Source organism: Narcine bancroftii, chromosome 4 (assembly GCF_036971445.1).
Source record: "Narcine bancroftii isolate sNarBan1 chromosome 4, sNarBan1.hap1, whole genome shotgun sequence".
Lineage (NCBI taxonomy): Eukaryota > Metazoa > Chordata > Chondrichthyes > Torpediniformes > Narcinidae > Narcine > Narcine bancroftii.
The window spans coordinates 24,693,815-24,712,963 of NC_091472.1; the positions used below are offsets into that span (position 1 = coordinate 24,693,815).

A 19,149-nucleotide genomic window follows, 5' to 3' on the forward strand; every position below is an offset into this window, starting at 1 on the left:
TTTTGCCTTCTATGAGCTGTTGGGAATTAGCCTGTTTATGATGCACAGAATTTAAGAACTTACATACAGAGGGCCTGCATTAGGGCTACTTGAAACTGACACCTTGTGAAATACAAGATAAGAATAGCTTATCTTTTGAACATTGTTAAGCCAAGTTGTAAATGGAAATCTAATTGATACACACACAGCCCAAAATCAATGTGGAGACACAGAGACCATTGGCTCCAATAACTCTTGTCAAGGTTACAAGCTCCAAAATGCGGTTATTTATTGATAGGGTTATTCTTCAATAACATACCTGCTTGAATCACTTGAGAAATGTCATGATGTATCAAGACAGTGCACCATTTCCAAATCCAATTACCTTTCTCCAGTTTCGATGGCAGCGCTGTGTGATTTATTCACCAAGTCTAAGTAACATAGCCTTGCTCCTCATCCACTTGTCTGTATTTGAAAATTTGTTCTGTCCCTGACTTGTTCCAGCTCTGTGGAAGCGTCTTCAACCTGAAACAAGAGCTGTGAGTGTTGAACAATGCCAATGTGAATTTCATTCCAATTACTAATGGAAATTTGCCTGTTTGCAAACTGAGATTTTAACTTTGTTAGTTAAGACTGCAATACTACACATAATTGACTACTCCCACTGGATCTGGCTCTTTAATTCCGCTGTTCCAAAAAACTCAACCTTTAGTATAGCGAGTGAATACATTTTCGTGGCTAATTTTTGTTTGAGCGGTGAAAGTTTATCAGTTGCTAATTGACAAAGTGTACAGTGCAATTGCTCTAAGAAATTCATGTACATTTTAAAGTTCCTCAAGACAGAAGTGAGACCAGGTTTAATATTTATGACGACAGCATAGTGAAGTAAACTGCAAATTGAACGCGTTTTAAAGTGAAAAGTCTCCCTTGATTTCTGGAGAAGTCATGGGCCAACAACCCAGAGAGGCACAAGCAGCATGATGGAAAAGGTTTGCGATCTGAGCCAGCAAGCTCTGAATCTCAGGAGGAATTGCACTCCAACACTCAAGTAAGACAGGCAGCAATATGCCTGTTTTTAAAAAAATCTAAAACCAATAAAAACTCTCTCGTGCAAGGCGACATTTTATAAATGCAATATCATTTTGATACTTGTGTTTCAAAACTCCAGAGTCCAATATGCATTCATGTGAACCAAAGAAAGTTATTTATTGAAAAAATGTATTTAAGACTCATCATAAAAACATTCATGAATTCAGTAATTAACAGTACAGTTAACGTACCAGTAATCAATCGTAGCTGAATAGAATGTTCATTTATCTTTTATTGAAGTTACAGAAGTTGTAGAAATTGAATATGAGCAATGAATATGGCCAAATGTTTTATCCAAGGGGCTGGAAGATGAGGAGAGGATGGAGGAGGTGGTGGGATATCAAACCTAAGATCTTTTATTTAAATAAGCGACGTATCTCTAAGGATGACAATATATTCCTGGTTACAACTGTCCTCTAATGGTCAACTGAAATTAACATTCGGTAAACATTCTAATGTATTTCCCTCATAGCAGTGATTTATCATTTTGTCATCAGTGTATACATGAACAATTTTTCCAAACATACCATGTAGTGGTTATGTCACAATTGAAAAATAAAAGCACAAAAAAGTTTACACTCTTTTACAGGTAAATAAAAGATCATATTGATTTAAACAGTTTTACCTTTAAGGGCATAGCATAGTTCAATTTTATTACCTATTACATAATTAGCTTCTTACATACAAATATTGACAAAGTTTGGCTTGTGCTTTAAAGCCTTTTGAGTCTTTTAAGTCCACACGATGCACATCATAGTTTGACATCACTGGGGGAGTGGTCTCTGCTACTGCTGGCCCTTTCTTCACCCTCCGATATGGATTCTGTTTCACCAGTTGCGGCCTCTTCGCCCTTCTCCACCGTCTCATCAAAGTCCGGCTCGAGACCCTCTGGGCAAGGAAGCTTCAACAGTTCTTCACGAAATTGTGTGGTATGACGCTACAAGACAATTAGCCAAAACTCAGCAACAAAGAAAGGTTTGTGATAATCATTTAGTTGGTTGCATTCTTTCAAAGACATTCTCATAAATGCCAAATACTGGTGAATTTTTGAGAGCCTATTAATATAATTTGGACCACTACATGAAGAATCGAGCCTTTATTTATATTAAAAAAAGGGATGGAAGATATACAAGTGGATAGTGAGAGAAGAACAAGTGCAGCAAGACCAAATTGGGCAGAACAGCATCACAGCTGCTACCTCACAGCTCTCATGACCTGGGTTCAATCCTGATCACCGGTGCTGTCTGCGAAGAGTTTCCCTGTGAATTCCTCCTACACCCAGATGATGTGTGGATTGAGAGTTTAATTAGCTACTTTAAATTGCCCCTAAAGAGTACAGCTGAAGATGAAGCAGCATCTGTGGCTGCAAAGATGCTACTTGAACTGCTCATTGCTTCTAACGTTCTATAAATTGTCTAAGTGCAAGGTAAGTGGTAAGGATTTGGGGGAAGCTGATGGGAATGTGGGGAAAATACAGAGAGAAATGTGAATAGGTGCTCGGTATGGCTTGGTTGAGCTGTGCTTTATGACTGCATTATGGCAAAGATGATCTCCAAATCGGGACTTTTTTTGGTTGCCTTGCAAAACTAAAATTTTCACTGCAGCTTGGCACATGTGACAACTAAACTCGAAACAGAAATTCAGTTGTTAAATTTTAAAATCCTTCAATGCCTTTATCAGTTCTGTTCTTCCACTACTCCCCTCATATTGTTCACCCCAGATCAAATATCTGGCTTCTGTGGAACACTGATATTAACACATTTTAGCTCTTCAATAAATTAATCAAGCTTTTGTGTTTTTTTACCACATCCACAACTTCAATCTTCCAAATTTTAGTTTTCCTTTGATTAGAAATGCAAACTTTATCAGCATAAAAATGAGGTAATTTAAATTTGTACATATGAGTTCTGTGTAGCACCATAAATTGTAATAAGCAGTGTCTTGCACAAAATGAGGAGTCATTAATCAAGCTGAGAGTAGAGACCAATCTTCATCTGATAATGTTAAGTTCAAATCTCATTCCCAATGACTCTTGATCCAGCCATGGGGTCTAAATTTAAATCCAAAATATCTAATTTGTAAAAATCTAAAATCCATTAAGATTCACTATGTGAGAAATGTAAAATTTTCGAGCCTTCTCTGATCCATATGTTTTGGGAGTGCCCAAATTTTGAGAAATTCTAGAGAGACATTTTCCAAGCTATCAACAATTCTGAAGATTTATTTGGAACCTTTCCCATTAATTGCTTTGTTTTTTTTTGTGATTCAGATAAACTTATAACTTTTTCCATATTGAATGCCAGACGAGTAATTTTATTGAAATGGAAAGATTCATCCCCTACTCATACTCAGTGGTTATACGATGTATTGTCCTACTTAAGTTTATAGAAAATTCGATATAATATTAAAGAGAAAGTTTCAATTTATGAAATTTTGGTGCCCATTCTTAGAATTTTTTTAATAATTGGAAGAATTAACAATTATTGTATGTTCTGGTCATTCTTTGCCTGTTCTCCAGGGGTCGCCAGTGGTTCCACATTATTGATTTTAAAAAAAATCAATTTATATGGTAATCTTGATTAGAGGGAGGGGATAGATTAGTTTTAAGTTAATTTTCCTTTATTTTATACAAGTTTTTTCAACAAATAGATTTAACATGGTGCATAGATCGTTTCAATTAAATGTTTTTGAGGTATATAAGCAATTATTGATGTAGTTTTAGCTCCTTTTTTTCCCCATTGGGATTTTTGTGCGTGAATTATTATGTAATTGTCAAATCTGTATTTATGCTTATGTCAAACTCAAAAATATTTTAAAAATAAAAGAAATGCAAACTTTAATTGTACATAAGAAGCAATGAAACTTAGCACACTAAACTGAAAATATGCATAATATCTTCAGAGATCAAGGCACAGGTATCCTCCAGAACCAAGATAGTTATGCACTCATCATTCGTTGGATTCAAAAATGGTACCCTTTAACTTTGGCTGAATCCCAACTAATACAATTAAACTGGTCAGGTTTCTCTTCAGCGACTGGTCACTGGGCAGTAAACACAGTTTTGCTTGGTGTACAAATAACCACTTCCCTGAACTTCACCTTCAAGGCAGCTGCATGATGGGACATTGTCCTGCCAACCCGCTTGTCGCTGCTGTATTGTTGAATGTCCGCAATCCACTCTTCACACTGAGTCATTACTTCGGCTCTCTTCAAGTAAAAATGTTTGTGTATGACCTGGAACAGATAACAAGAGGAAATGCACTGTCAGATACACAGCCATGCATCAGCGTGGACTAGGAAGATTACAATTTATTCCACTCCAGAGAATTTTGCCAAATTCAAATCAACAGTTGCTGCAGCACCTCCGTACTAATTGGGGGGGGGGGGTCACATCTTTTTGATAAAAATTAAATCCCATGGCATTACTTTAAATCCAGGACTGCTACCCTTGCCAATATTCATTAATCACAAAATAACTGCAATGTCTTTGTGGGAATTTGCTGAGCAAACTTTGGCTGCTGGATTTCCGACTCTGCAACCATAGTCCATCAATATTACCTTATGTTTTGGGATATCCTTCTAGTTAATTACAAAGTCAGAGTTATGCACCCTTCTCTCCACTTGGCCAGGTGAAATATCCAGTAGTTGCTCAAATAACTCCTAAGCCCAGACATTACTTCAGAACTGCACAAGCTTTCCTCACAAAACTCCAATACCCCATCGACCAAAACATTTAACTTAAAAATCCTATTCTCCATCACTCAGAGGACAAGATTAGCTAACTAAACCTTGCTCCTTGCAGGTCTGTGTGGCTCTCGGATGGGTAAGTTTACTGATGCACTGGTACAAGTCAAAATATTCATGTATTCAATTTTTTTTTAAAGAAACTACTGTGCATCAATCCACTACAACCTTAGGATCTCGTCTTGTATGGAAAGAGAACTTGAATTTCCTCAAATCCTGAAAACTCATGAAATCCCATGCTAATGGATCAACTGGGTCAGCAAACATGCAGGCTTCCCGAAATACAGGCAGTTGGGTTTGGAAGTCGAAAATGGAGGCAAAAGGAAAAAAAAACACCCAACCCGATTGTTCAATCAATTGAAATGTTGGGCAATAAGTTATTCTAAACTACCTCGACTACTTCACTCAACCATCAGATAAAAAAATAGGGCAGTGAGTTGCATCAAGGCTAAAATATATTAACACAACCACTAGTTTCAGTGGAGTTCGTGGCTTAAAGTGACCCAAAGTCAGAAAAATATTAGTTGGACCAGTTTTCAGGATGCCTTCAGCACATTGTTAATCAACCATATTCTAGAATTTAAAAAAGTTATTAACAGAAGGTAGTCTAACTAAAAACTGACTAAAAATCTCATTAATGGCATCTTGGTGTTTCCTTCCCCTTAACTGTAGAAGTCCAAAAATCTGGATGCCAGAAATCTGGACCACCCAAGAATCCAGATTTTTCAAAAACTCTCAAGCATTTTAAATTTGTATGTGAATGCGCCACAGATGCACAGCAGTAATAGGCAACAAAGAATAAAATTCTAGAATTCACAGATCTCTCCGAGCCTGACAATAAAACTGCTGAAAGAAAAAAAAATTACATCAGTCAAAATTAGAAAATCCCGCTAAGGTGTTGCACGAATGGTTCTTATCAAGACGATCAGAACCATGGCAATTTCTGGGCAGTGCAGCAGACATAACAGAAGTGGTGGAAATGAACCGATAAATATTTGTTTTTTTATACAAAAAAGTTTTGTTAATAAACTAAAAATAATTTGTATAAAATGACTTCTGCTTTCATTGCATTTTTCTTGTACAATTTTCATTTTTTAAACACAATTTCAAGCATTACATGATTTTTGTTTAGTGAAAAAAATGTATGTTTATACTTTTAATCAAGTGTTGACATTTTTAATTAAAACTGTTCATTTTGATAAATGAAGCATGCTGTATTTGAAAATGAATAAACTCTCAAAATTTACCTGTTCACCTTTCTTTATTCCTCCTTAAATTTGAATTTCGAAAGTACTGCCTGCAAATCCAGAAAATCTGGACTGACTCAATCCCCGAGCAGTTGGGATTTTCAGTCTTTTACTGTATCAGGTTGATGCAAAGCTGATCAGCTTTCAATGTTACCAAAATGCCCCAGTAAAAAAAAAAATATCCTGGAATGAAATACCAATTGAAAGCGGTTGTTTGATGGAAGGGTTAATGTCCGAAGGCCAATTTGAAAATGTTTCTACAAAAGAGGTTTGATTCATTTTCTCCTGATCAAAATTCCTCCTTAGGACAAATTAATTATATATATCAATATGAATGACATTGTCAGAACATTAGTTGTAGGTAATAGGATTACATTCCTAATCCTCAATGCAACAAAAACTTGTTCAAATCTTCATTTGCTGAGGAGGCCATCTGGAATTAATTCAAATGAATTTCTATTTGCAGTTCAAAACAAGTTATCTTTTTCTTTTTAGGCAGTGACTTGCTTGCCCTGCTGCTTTGGTCCTCTGACATGGCTAACAAGCCAAATGTGGGAGTGACGCTCTTCCGTTAGTGAGGGAGGCCACAGGATTTGCAGGTGGATTGTCAGTGAGGTGGTTATTCTTTCTGCATGACTTCTGTTTGTTTCTGGTACATGGACTCGGGGTTCACAATTGCGTCTCAGAAGTTCTCCCCCCCCCACTTTGAGCAAATCAGCAGCCAGAGATTACGAGGAATCAGTCTGGGTCAGCATTTCTTCAACAAGAAATGAGCATATTGTCAAATCCTTTCTTATGTCCATTGGCGGTCTCTTTTCATGACCAGCTCAGAATAGTGACCGCACTGGGAATCGAGCATCAGACGTGAAAATAACATGGCTGGTCCCACAAAGCTGGGTAACTATCGACAAAGCCTCCAATGGTAGGATGTTGGCTTGTGAGAGGACACCAACATTGGTTTTCTTACCCTCCAAGTTTGGAGGGTGTTTGCAGAGACGTGTTGGAGGTACCTTTCTACTGGCTGGAAGCGCTTGCAAAGGGAAGCCTGGGTCTCAAGCTTGGTGGAGAAGAGTTCCACCATAAATCTAGAGCCTACTATCCACATTCATGAATAGAACAATATTCCAGGAGAATTTCAAAGATGCTCTAACTATGACTATTTTCAAGAAAGGAAATATTTGATTGTGGTGACTGCCAAGTCTCTCTGCTATCCTGCATGGGAAAATTCACTGCTTGGGTCCTTGGAACTACCTTCTCCGAGAAATGAAACATTTCTACTTGATATTAATCAACAATCTTCCTCCAGCTGTTCAACACAAAATCAGTCGTCCTTCTACATGTTAATTTAGGAATCTGTTCTCCTTGCACTTATGACCTCATCATCCCTCTCCAGATTGGGAAGCTTCAGTCTGATTGATCAGTGTAGTGTATATTGTCACTGACAAAAGGCAAAGGAGAAAAAACCCAACACCCAACCCCAACCAACCAATTTTCCCCTGCAGCCGCTGCAACCGAGTCTGCCTGTCCCGCATCGGACTTGTCAGCCACAAACGAGCCTGCAGCTGACGTGGACATTTACCCCCTCCATAAATCTTCGTCCGCGAAACCAAGCCAAAGAAGAGATACCAAGATAACTCTAAGGCTCTAGACCAGCATGTAACGGAGGATTTAGACCGCGTTATGCAAGAAGGGATGCAGTTGGATCAGAAGACATTATCTAAATTTACACTATGGGGCCCAGGGATGCATATGAATCAGTAGACATTATCCAACCACCATGAGGCCAAGAGATGCAGTCAGTTGTCTTTTGTTGGTCGCAGACTGTCAGGAGACCTTGAAGATAATTAAATAATTTGTTCAAAGAGATAAGATCTGAAGTAAACAACTTTTGTGTAATATAAGCCATGGTCCCACTGCTGAAGTTTGAGACTCTCCAAGAGGTGGCAACATCTCTCAGCAAGAAGAAGAACTTCAAGATTTCAAACCGACATCCCGGTCCGGGGAGGTGGAGAAGCTGCTACCGGCGCCCAGACAACCTACTACAAGTGTGCAGTCGTCACCTCGCTTTGGCAGTTGGGACCAGTCCAGGCATTGATAAGTATAATTGGGAAGGGCTTGCATATTGTAGTGTGAATTCAGCTTTAGATTTAGAAATAAAGACTTGTATAAACTGAACTGCTCTCGGTGTGTGTGTCTATTTTCTTTCGGTAGCTTGAACACTGTGACCAATATCTAAAACAAACAAAGTGAGAGGTACAAGTTTACCCAAGACAATTGGCGCAGCGAGCAGGGTTGGTCTCAAGATGTTTCGCCGAAAGAAAGAAACGAGCCCTGAGCAGTTCTTGATTCCGGGATGGACTTCCAAAGACGATGGGTTTGGCATGTTGGCCAATACCCTGTCTTTGTTGGAACCACCCCTCAGTTGGGATGAGAAGTTAGATCCATCAAGTGCGCCTCTGGGAGAGCGGGTTGCCACTCTCCTTCGAGAAAGTAAATTTCCTGGTAAAAAGGGGACGCTGACGGACGGTTTTTGGCTGCTGGCCACAGCCTTACGCCACTCCGTTCAGCGTGAAGCAGAATTAGTTCAAAGAGAAGTAGAATTTCAGCACAAGAGAGAGCAATTAAGAGGAGGAGCTAGAAGTCCTGCGACAACGCTGTTCCACGATGAGCGAGATTGTTCGCACCAGTCAGGACCGAGCCAAAGAATGGGAAGATAAGCATGTCCAAATGATCTGCCGTAATATTAAACTCCGGCAGCAGCTCTGTGCAGGTAAAGAAAGGCATGGAGTAGAACCCGATCCACATCGTATTCGTGGCATGATAAGGAATGGTGACGATCCTGATGTAATTGAGGATTGGGTTGGGAATATCTGGAATGATGACCATGGTAATAATGCATATACTCCTCAGGATGTGCCTAACATACTGCCCTCTCCAACTGCTGTTCACGCCCGCCCCATAACGCTGCAGACTTCCCAAAAAGACGGAAGGGGGGATGATGTAAGGGTAGAGTTTGAAGGGATAGATACCCCGATCTCCCAAGAGGACCCAGGGGAAAATACACGAAGCCTTGCTTATGCTCAATAGCCCACCCCCTCTACGGGAAGGCCTAGGCCTTGTCCCGTCCACTGGGCAAAGGATCCTGTGGGCCAAAATGGGAGCAGAGGTCAAGAGCAGTCAATAATACGTGACTTCTCTATAAAAGAGCTGGCTGCCATTGGAGATCGATATAGGCAAAAGGCGGGAGAAACTCTGTCAGCCTGGCTCCTGCGTGTTTGGGAGCAAGGAGGGGCTAATGTTTATTTAACCCCTGAGGAATTGTTGGGATTAGGAACACTGACTACTAATATCCGGGTCACTGCTGAGCTGCGGGGTAGAGGAAGAGAGGTGGATTACTTACTTGCCACTCTAGGGGATGCCCTGCTACGAGTATACCCATCACCAGTAGATTGGGATTTACATTTACAGAACAATTGGGGCACCCCAGAGGAGGGATAGCAGTAATTCGTCAGCAGGCCCTGGCCTCTGCCTTGTATGCAGGGCGTTTGAGGCTGTGGGTACATGGGGGGAACCCTATTCACGGCTGGAATGCATACCAGATTGGTTCATTCCGCCCAACCCACTGTATGGGGATTGGTTCTGTCCATAACTAGTTCGCTAATTGGTGTCTGAGGCAGTGCACGCCTTATCTGGGCTTCGAGAATTAGAATTGGGAGGTAAAATCCACTCACGTACAACCCAGGTTAAATCAGACAAGCAGGATGAAAAGAGAGGGCCTGCTGCTAATAATGGACCGACAAGAAAGGACCTTTCTCTGACCTTGTTAAAGTTAGGCGTACCTAAAAGTGATATTGAGGGGAAACCTACTGCGGTCATTTATGCCCTTTATAAGATAAAAGCAGGGGAACATCATCCCCAGCTGCTGAGTCCTCCTGGCCCAGCTGTGCCTTCTGCTCCCACTACTGTTCCTATCGAGCCAGCTTCCCTTGCTCGTTATCCGTGATGAGATACAACAAATGGTTAACAAGGCTCTTATGGATAATAGTGGCATGAGGGCCTGGAAGCCCCCGAATCCTACTAAAGCATGAGGGTGTGGGCAGGGCCCCCGTGTCTACTCCATTGAGATACGGCGGATACACGGGGACCCACGGCCCTACATACCGTTAACAGTCCATTGGGGTGGGGGTAATGACCGCCAATATTTGGCCTTGGTCGATACCGGTGCGGAGCACTCAGTGATTCCGGGTAACCCTGACCTCTGGACTGGACCAACATTTCAAATAGAGGGGATGGGAGGAGCGATCACCCTGGCGAAGGAAATAAAAGTCTGCGCCACGGTGGGTGATGGCCCTTCCCCTGTATGGTTACATGCCCTGGTGGCTGCCACTGACGAGTGTATCCTGGGTATTAATATGTTGGCCGGTACGACCCTTAATACCAGCCAAGGGGGATTTGCATTTGGAATTCGGACTATTACTAAAATATTAGTGGTGGGTCGGGCTAAATGGGATCCTGTGATGGTGCCTCCCCCCACCCCCGAAACCAGTATGCATTCCACAATATCGCCTCCCTGGGAGACAGGAAGAGATTACTGCCACCCTCGATGCTTTGCAAGAAGAAGGGGTAGTGAGGCCCGCAACATCGCCCTTTAATAGCCCTGTTTGGCCAGACCAGAAGCCGGATGGCTCCTGGAGAATGACAGTTGATTATCGTTTTTGAACAAACATGCCCCACACTTGCTTTGGCAGTTCCGGATATTGTCACCCTTATTGAAAACATTGCTACTGGGAACTCAGGAACAAGGTATGCTGTCATTTATCTCGTTAACGCCTTCTTCAGTATTCTTATAGCTGAGGTCTCACAGGATCAGTTCGCCTTTACTTGGAAGGGGCGCCAGTATACCTTCACCTGCCTCCCTCGGCTATGTACATTCTCCCACTATTTGCCACAACCTAATTTGGAGACAGTGCCAGTATCGCCTTCCCTCTCAACTCACCATTATATTGATGATGTGATGATCCAAGGGGCCACGGAAGAGATGGTACAGAAAGCACAACAAGAGGACGCCTGGTTTACTGATGGTAGCAGCCGGTGGGTGCAAGGAAAGCAGAAGTGGAAGGCGGTGGCTTACCATCCCAGGTCAGGAACTCACTTATTGGAGGAGGTAGATGGTGGCTCCAGTCAGTATGCTGAGTTGAAGGCGGTCACTTTACCACTAGACCCCCATGATCACCCTCTTCGCTTGTTTACTGATTCCTGGGCTGTGGCTAATGGACTAGTGGTATGGATGCCTGATTGGCAAAAGAATGACTGGCTGATACATGACCACCCAGTATGAGGCAAACAGTTGTGGCAGCTGTTGTGGGATGCTTCCCATCATCGTGAGATAACTGTATATCATGTTGACGCCCATACCAATGCGACGACGAACATGGCACAACATAATGCAGTAGCAGATCAGCTTGCCACTATCAGCCCTGCCGATACCGTCCCCCTGGCTCGATGGGCACACGAACAGAGTTGCCATTTGGGGGAGAAGGCATCAGCTATGTGGGCCTGTACACATGCCTTACCCATCCATCAAGACAATGTCCGCATGGTCGAGCATACATGCCCAGAATGCCAGCTTGTGAAGTCCCGCACCGTTCCTCCTGGTCCGCATGGCCAAATAAGACGGGGAGCTTGCTCAGCTGCGGTCTGACAAATTGATTATATAGGCCCCATGCCAGACTGTGTGGGTAAACGTTACGTCCTAGTAATGGATGACACCTTTTCGGGCCTGGATTTTGCTTTTCCCACCAAGCTAGCACTATCCAAGGACTAAACCATTTAATTTCTCGTTATGATATACCAGAAGAAATTCAGTCTGATAATGGCTCACACTTCTCCGGGAAGGCAATCTGTGATTGGGCAACTGTAAGTATCTTATGGGTCCACCATATTCCTTATTACCCACAGGCTGCCGGGTTAGTTGAACGAATGAATGGCTTACTGAAGGAACAAATTCGTTTGTTAACACCACTGGGGACCCTGAAGGGGTGGTGCCATGTGCTGCAGCAGGCAGTCGACAATTTGAATCATCGCCCTTTGATGGGAGGTACACCTTTCCACTGACTTCTTCACGCTCCTGAACTACAACCTATTCCAGAGGAAAAACAGTCATTGCCCCCCATTCCCGATCCAGAAAATAGTGACACCTGCCCAGGGTAACACTCGGTGGGTAGCTATTGAGGGACAGGATGATTTAGTTTGTTTAAATACTGAACGATTACGGAATCGTGAGTGACATATGTCAGGCTTCTTTGTTCCAGGTCCTCCATCTTGTGCTCAATTGGATTTGTAATGTCGAGGATGTTCCGAGGGAGTTGCCCGTGGGGGACACGCCCCAATGTATCCACTAATATATCTGATATTGTTAAGCATGTTTCAAAATCTGTTCTTGAGCTTCAGCGTCTGGGTATTGTGGCCCACAAGGATAATTTGAATCCTTTTTCATGGTTAACTGGTACATTTGGGGGATTGGGCCACAATATTCGCCATTGGATGCTCGCATTATTGCTTATTTTTGTACTTATTATAGTTTTAGTTTCTTTTTTTTGCTACTTCTGTACTCAAATGCTTGTTAGGTCTCGTAAGTGACAGGCTGGGACCAAGGGGTGGAATGTAATGAGGATTTAGACCAGCTTATGCAAGAAGGGATGCAGTTGGATCAGAAGACATAATCTCAATTCCACTATGGGGCCCAGGGATGTATATGAATCAGTAGACATTATCCAACTTTCACCATGAGGCCAAGAGATGCAGTCAGTTGTCTTTTGTTGGTCGCATACTAGAAAAACGACCAACTGAAAAACCTCACAAAGATTAGCGTATACAGAGCCGTTGTCATACCCACACTCCTGTTCGGCTCCGAATCATGGGTCCTCTACCGGCATCACCTACAACTCCTAGAACGCTTCCACCAGCGTTGTCTCCGCTCCATCCTCAAAATTCATTGGAGCGACTTCATCCCTAACGTCGAAGTACTCGAGATGGCAGAGGCTGACAGCATCGAGTCCACGCTGCTGAAGATCCAGCTGCGCTGGGTGGGTCACGTCTCCAGAATGGAGGACCATCGCCTTCCCAAGATCGTGTTATATGGCGAGCTCTCCACTGGCCACCATGACAGAGGTGCACTAAAGAAGAGGTACAAGGACTGCCTAAAGAAATCTCTTGGTGCCTGCCACATTGACCACCGCCAGTGGGCTGATATCGCCTCAAACCGTGCATCTTGGCGCCTCACAGTTCGGCGGGCAGCAACCTCCTTTGAAGAAGACCGCAGAGCCCACCTCACTGACAAAAGACAAAGGAGGAAAAACCCAACACCCAACCCCAACCAACCAATTTTCCCCTGCAACCGCTGCAACCGTGTCTGCCTGTCCCGCATCGGACTCGTCAGCCACAATCGAGCCTGCAGCTGACGTGGACATTTACCCCCTCCATAAATCTTCGTCCGCGAAGCCAAGCCAAAGAACTGTCAGGAGACCTTGAAGATAATTAAATCATTTGTTCAAAGAGATAAGATCTGAAGTAAACAACTTTTGTGTAATATAAGCCATGGTCCCACTGCTTAAGTTTGAGACTCTCCAAGAGGTGGCAACATCTCTCAGCAAGAAGAAGAACTTCAAGATTTCAAACCGACGTCCCGGTCCGGGGAGGTGGAGAAGCTGCTACCGGCGCCCAGACAACCTACTACAAGTGTGCAGTCGTCACCTCGCTTTGGCAGTTGGGACCAGTCCAGGCATTGATAAGTATAATTGGGAAGGGCTTGCATATTGTAGTGTGAATTCAGCTTTAGATTTAGAAATAAAGACTTGTATAAACTGAACTGCTCTCGGTGTGTGTGTCTATTTCCTTTCGGTAGCTTGAACACTGTGACCAATATCTAAAACGAACAAACTGAGAGGTACAAGTTTACCCAAGACACAGCAATATCCTATGTTTAAGCAACATCTGAAGAGTAGAGCATAGCACAGATCACAATGTTTCCATCTTTGATAATTATCAATGAGACTTAGGTCTGTGCATAGATCTATCAGTGCACTTTCAGTCCTGAACCAGGTTTGCAACAGTCCAAGAGAAGAAGAAAAATTAGATTAAGCTTAAAAATGGGAACAAAAAAAATAGGGGCAAGAAAACCTTGTCTTTGACACAATCTCTGTGCATCTATTTATTTTTGTTCACATTTCAGACCCAAGAAGTTATTTTTTTCCTCAGATAAAAACATAGTACTGTTACAGGCGATGAGCTGTCAATATAAAAGTCAATTGAGAATACCAGATTCATATATAATACTCCTTCAAAGTTCTAAAGGAATATAATTCAGATAACATCCTCCGATACATCATTTGGTTACAACTCCAGGCATCAATGTGCTCCCGCTAGTGTTGATCCTTTAGTACGTTTCTGATGCACAAATCCAATTGACCTCGCAACCATCTCAGGACACATTTCAGAGCATGAATAAACAATCCCACTTCAATTTTTAAAGTTTTCAGTTCATAAATAATTTAATTCAATTTTCATCCTTTCTTTATATATTGTTCTGTCAATGTATCAAAAATTACCGGTATTTATTTTATGCTGAACATTTTAGTTTTAAAAAAAATTAAGTTTAATTTATTTTAGAGATGTAGCCCTTGCACCAATTCTGTTCAAATTCATGAATTGACTGCCAGACCCCGTCTGTTTTTGTCGGGAGTGAGGAAACCGGAGCACCTGGAAGAAACTCTTGCCGTCAAAGGGGAGAAGTGTAGAACCCTATTACACAGAAAAAGGCTCTTTGGCTTTTCTTGTCTGTGCCGAATTAATTTTTCCCAGGTTGTCCCACTGTCCTACACCCTGTCCCTCCCATCCATGCACCTGTACAAACTCCTTACAGACAGCGTCGGATTTGAACGTGAGCCACTGCTGCTTTAATCGCGTTGAGCTAACAGTAAAAGAAGAACGCAGCGTACATTTGGAACACTGTTTCAGAAGTAAGTAAAATCACATTTTGGAAGATTTACTAAGAGTATCAACAGATTCTGAAAGATTATTTGTCACAATAGATAAATTAGACTAGTTTAAAATCAAATTAATTTTAACACTTGCAAATTTGTGTTAATATTCACGGTCATTTAAAGATGAAAATTAAAAAATGCTTCAAATGCATTCTTCACTGATTAAAATTCAGTTTCTAGATTAAAATCACCTAATATGTCCGAATAAATATTGAGAGTGAAACAAATTCAATCAAAATTGTTAAATCAAATTCAGAAGACTTGTGTCTGAAAGTCATTTTGTCTCAAACATCTAGCTGAAGAGCACAAACCTGGCACAAAACCCCAATTGAAAAACATCTTTTAACTAACATTTCATTTTCCACTCCTTTATCCTCCAAATCATTTTGTTGATCAGCAATTTCAAGCACATGAGATCGCTATTCAGGCAGTAGCAATGATCTTATATGACATGTCTTAGGATAGACACAGTTCAATGTCTTGCACATGTCCTCAGCAATTCAAGGTCTCGGGAAACTTGTTTCTCAAGTTTCACATACATTAACAACCAGTCACATTTATTCTTCTGTTCAACAAATAAAGTCAGCGTGGGCCGTAATTCAAAACTCACTGCAACTTTGTTTAATAGCCACCATTTCTCTGAATGACAGAATGAACACAGTATTTTTTGAAAGCCTGCTATGGTGCAAAATAAAAAATTTAGACCTTTTACATTTAGACATACATACATACAGAACGATAACAGGCTTCTTCCAGCCCAAGAGCCTGTGCCACCCACTGACCTATAATCCCAGGTAGATTTTTGAACAGTGGAAAGAAACCGGAGCACCCGGAGGAAACCCATGCAGACACGGGGAGACCATACAAACTCCTTACAGACGGTGCGATTTGAATCCTAGTCCCGGTTGCTGGCGCTGTGACAATGTTTGCTAAACGCTACACTAAGCGTGCCTCAAGATATCGTCTTGAAATTGCAAAAAAATTTAAAGTTTGCAATAATGCTGACTCCAAATTTACTGTGTCCAAATCTTATGAACAAATGGCAACTAATTTTAGACCAGATGAATATTAGGGGTTTAAAATGTTATGGCTTGGTATTAGAACCAAATTTTGAAATGATGCAGGCTGCTAAGCTGTTATTTTACTGCCTCAATGATGAGGTGATACAATAAACCAGAAGGCCAGTTTCTCTGATCACATCAATGCAAAATCTTTAAACTCTTAACATTTTCTGCCTCCTTATGTACCCATCCACACACTGGAAAGTGCTCCAGAAACATCTTTGGACCAAACAGGATATTGAACACAAAGTCCTACGCTGGGGAAATTTTTTCACATTTAATATTTCAAGCAGCTGTTTTTGATTACTGCTTGTCCATTGTTAAAATAAAGCTTACCTCTTTAAAACATGGAGAAGGATTTCTTATTTGTTCAAGCATGGCCCACTTTACAGTTGCTTGTCTTATATTTCCATCATATTCTCTCGAGCTCTGAGTGCCGCTGGGTGTTCCCCTTGATCTCTCATAGCCAGGTTCATTGAAATATGGCTCAGCCACCAGTATCAACGATTGGATTGACACCAATACCTGTAGAAAATAACACATTTCACTTTTTGACACTTGCAGACTGAAAATGAAATGTTAACATTCTTTAGTTTGTGAACAGTGCCAATAAGGGGAATTCATTTACTGGTACTTGCAAATGTTCAATTTTGAACATGTGAATTTCTCTCTTTTGAATAAATGAGATTCACTCGCACATTTTAAATTAATTCGCAGGTTTTCAAATAATTCCAAAAAATGTTGCTTCACTTGCAATAGAAATTTATTTTGCAGCGTTAAATGTGTAATTTGTATAGACTGTGAAATATTGACAAATGAACATTCCAGAATGACTGGGAGATGAACTACGGAAGATCACTTCCTCATCGGAAGACAACTGTCAGTACGAATTGGAAACAATGTCTCCGCCTCACTGAACATCAACACAGGCACATCTCAAGGATGAGTGCTTAGCCCACTGCTCGACTCACTCTACTCCCCTGACTGTGTGATTAGGCAGAATTTAAATGCTGTCTGCAAATTTGCCAATGGTCGTTGGCAGAATCCTAGATAGAAATGAGGAAGCGTACAGGTGGGAGAGAGATCAGCTAGTTGAATGGTGTCACAACAATAATCTTGCACTCAACGTTGGCAAAAGGAGCTGATTGTGGACTTGAGGAAAGCAGGAAAACATGACCCAGTCCTCATTGAGGGCCCAGTAGTGGAAAGGGTCAAGAACTTCAAATTCCTGGGTGTCAACATGTCTGAGGATCTGTCCTGGAGCCTCCATGCTGATGCAATCATGAAGAAGCCTCGCCAGCGGCAAAACTTCGTGAGGAGTTTGAAGAGATTAGATAGGTCACTAAAGACTCTTGAAAATTTCTACAGTTGCACCTGTGGATACCAATTACATGACTGTTATGGTTTGGAGTGCCAATCACTCCAAACATTCCAGAGTTGTTAACTCAGCCAATCATGGGCATTAGTCTTCATTCCATCAAGAACATCTACAAGAGGTGGTGTCTTAAGAAAGCAGCCTCTATCCTCAAGGACCCTCACCACTATGCCTTCTTCTCACTGCTACCATCAGGAAGGACGAAATGAAGATAAGCACCCAGCAGCACAAGGACAGGTTCTTCCCCTCTGCCATCAGATTTCTGAATGGGCAATAAACCACAGACACTACCTCATGTTCTCCTATTTTACTGCCTAAAGAAATCTCTTGGTGCCTGCCACATTGACCACCGCCAGTGGGCTGATAACGCCTCAAACCGTGCATCTTGGCGCCTCACAGTTTGGCGGGCAGCAACCTCCTTTGAAGAAGACCGCAGAGCCCACCTCACTGACAAAAGGCAAAGGAGGAAAAACCCAACACCCAACCCCAACCAACCAATTTTCCCTTGCAACCGCTGCAATCGTGTCTGCCTGTCCCGCATCGGACTTGTCAGCCACAAACGAGCCTGCAGCTGACGTGGACTTTTTACCCCCTCCATAAATCTTCGTCCGCGAAGCCAAGCCAAAGAAGAAGATATTTATAGAAATTATTCCATAAAACAAATTTTGTGACATGTCCATGACAATAAATTCTGATTCTAAATCATGGATTATCTTGTAATCTTGGACATCGTTATTGAATGAAGATCTACCGGGACCAATGCCTGAAGAGGGTGCACAAAATCAGTGAACCAGTGCGGACTCGAAAGGCCAACATGGCCTGTTTCCGCTCCGTAAATGGTTATATGGTTATGGTTAAATGTATTTGATCAGTAAGTATTCCACAAAGGTTGTTAAAAAGCCTTCATGAAGAAAGTATTCAAGCAAGGAGATGTATTTAAACATTGGGGGTCAGCTCAAATATAGATTCATTTCTGGGGGCTGTAAAAAAAAAAGTTGTCAAATGAAATGATAAAATATTTTCATTCATTACTCATCAGGTATGTACTGAAGAATGAAGCAGCTCAGTTGAAATTTGTTAGCAGGTTGATGGACATGGATCAACCTCCAAGTTGGGCGTAAGTGATGATGACTTGTATTTCTGAAGTTGAGGTGCATCAATTTATATTTCGATGGAATATGAATTTGTTGCGGGAATGTAATATGCCGGTATTAAAACATTTGTTAAAGGTTTGGACTAAAAGAAATAAGATTTTAGGATCAAAAGGTAAATTATTTAACCCCATTATCTCATAATCAGCTTATTCCTTTTTCAATGTTCAATAATCATTTGAAGAGTTGGGACTCTAAGGGTATAAAGAGATTGCACGATCGTTTTGAGGAAGGACAACTTCTTTCTTTTGACCAACTGAGGGAACGATTTGATATATCTGAAAATTCTTTGTTTGTGTATTACCAGCTTAGAGCTTTGGTAAAAGATATTTATGGTAAAGAGATGATTTTACCTGTATTGATGAAATTGGAATCTTTGATTTCCTCTATACCAAAGAAGGGTTATATTTCAGTTATGTATCAAGTACGGATAAACCGGAATGGGAAGCTTAAATGGGAAAG

At 41.5% G+C, this 19,149-nt stretch overlaps 1 protein-coding gene across 1 annotated transcript in view; it reads right to left on the reverse strand.

Moving 5' to 3' along the window:
• Window positions 1–1,282: 1,282 nt before the first annotated feature.
• birc6 (baculoviral IAP repeat containing 6) overlaps window positions 1,283–19,149 on the reverse strand; it is a gene marked incomplete at its 5' end in the record, with an annotated part of 290,465 nt that continues 272,598 nt past the window's right edge. The window contains 3 exons of the mRNA XM_069936120.1: window positions 1,283–2,005; window positions 4,168–4,302; window positions 16,498–16,686. Coding sequence (XP_069792221.1) covers window positions 1,820–2,005; window positions 4,168–4,302; window positions 16,498–16,686 — 510 coding nt within the window. The remainder of the gene's footprint in view (window positions 2,006–4,167; window positions 4,303–16,497; window positions 16,687–19,149) is intronic.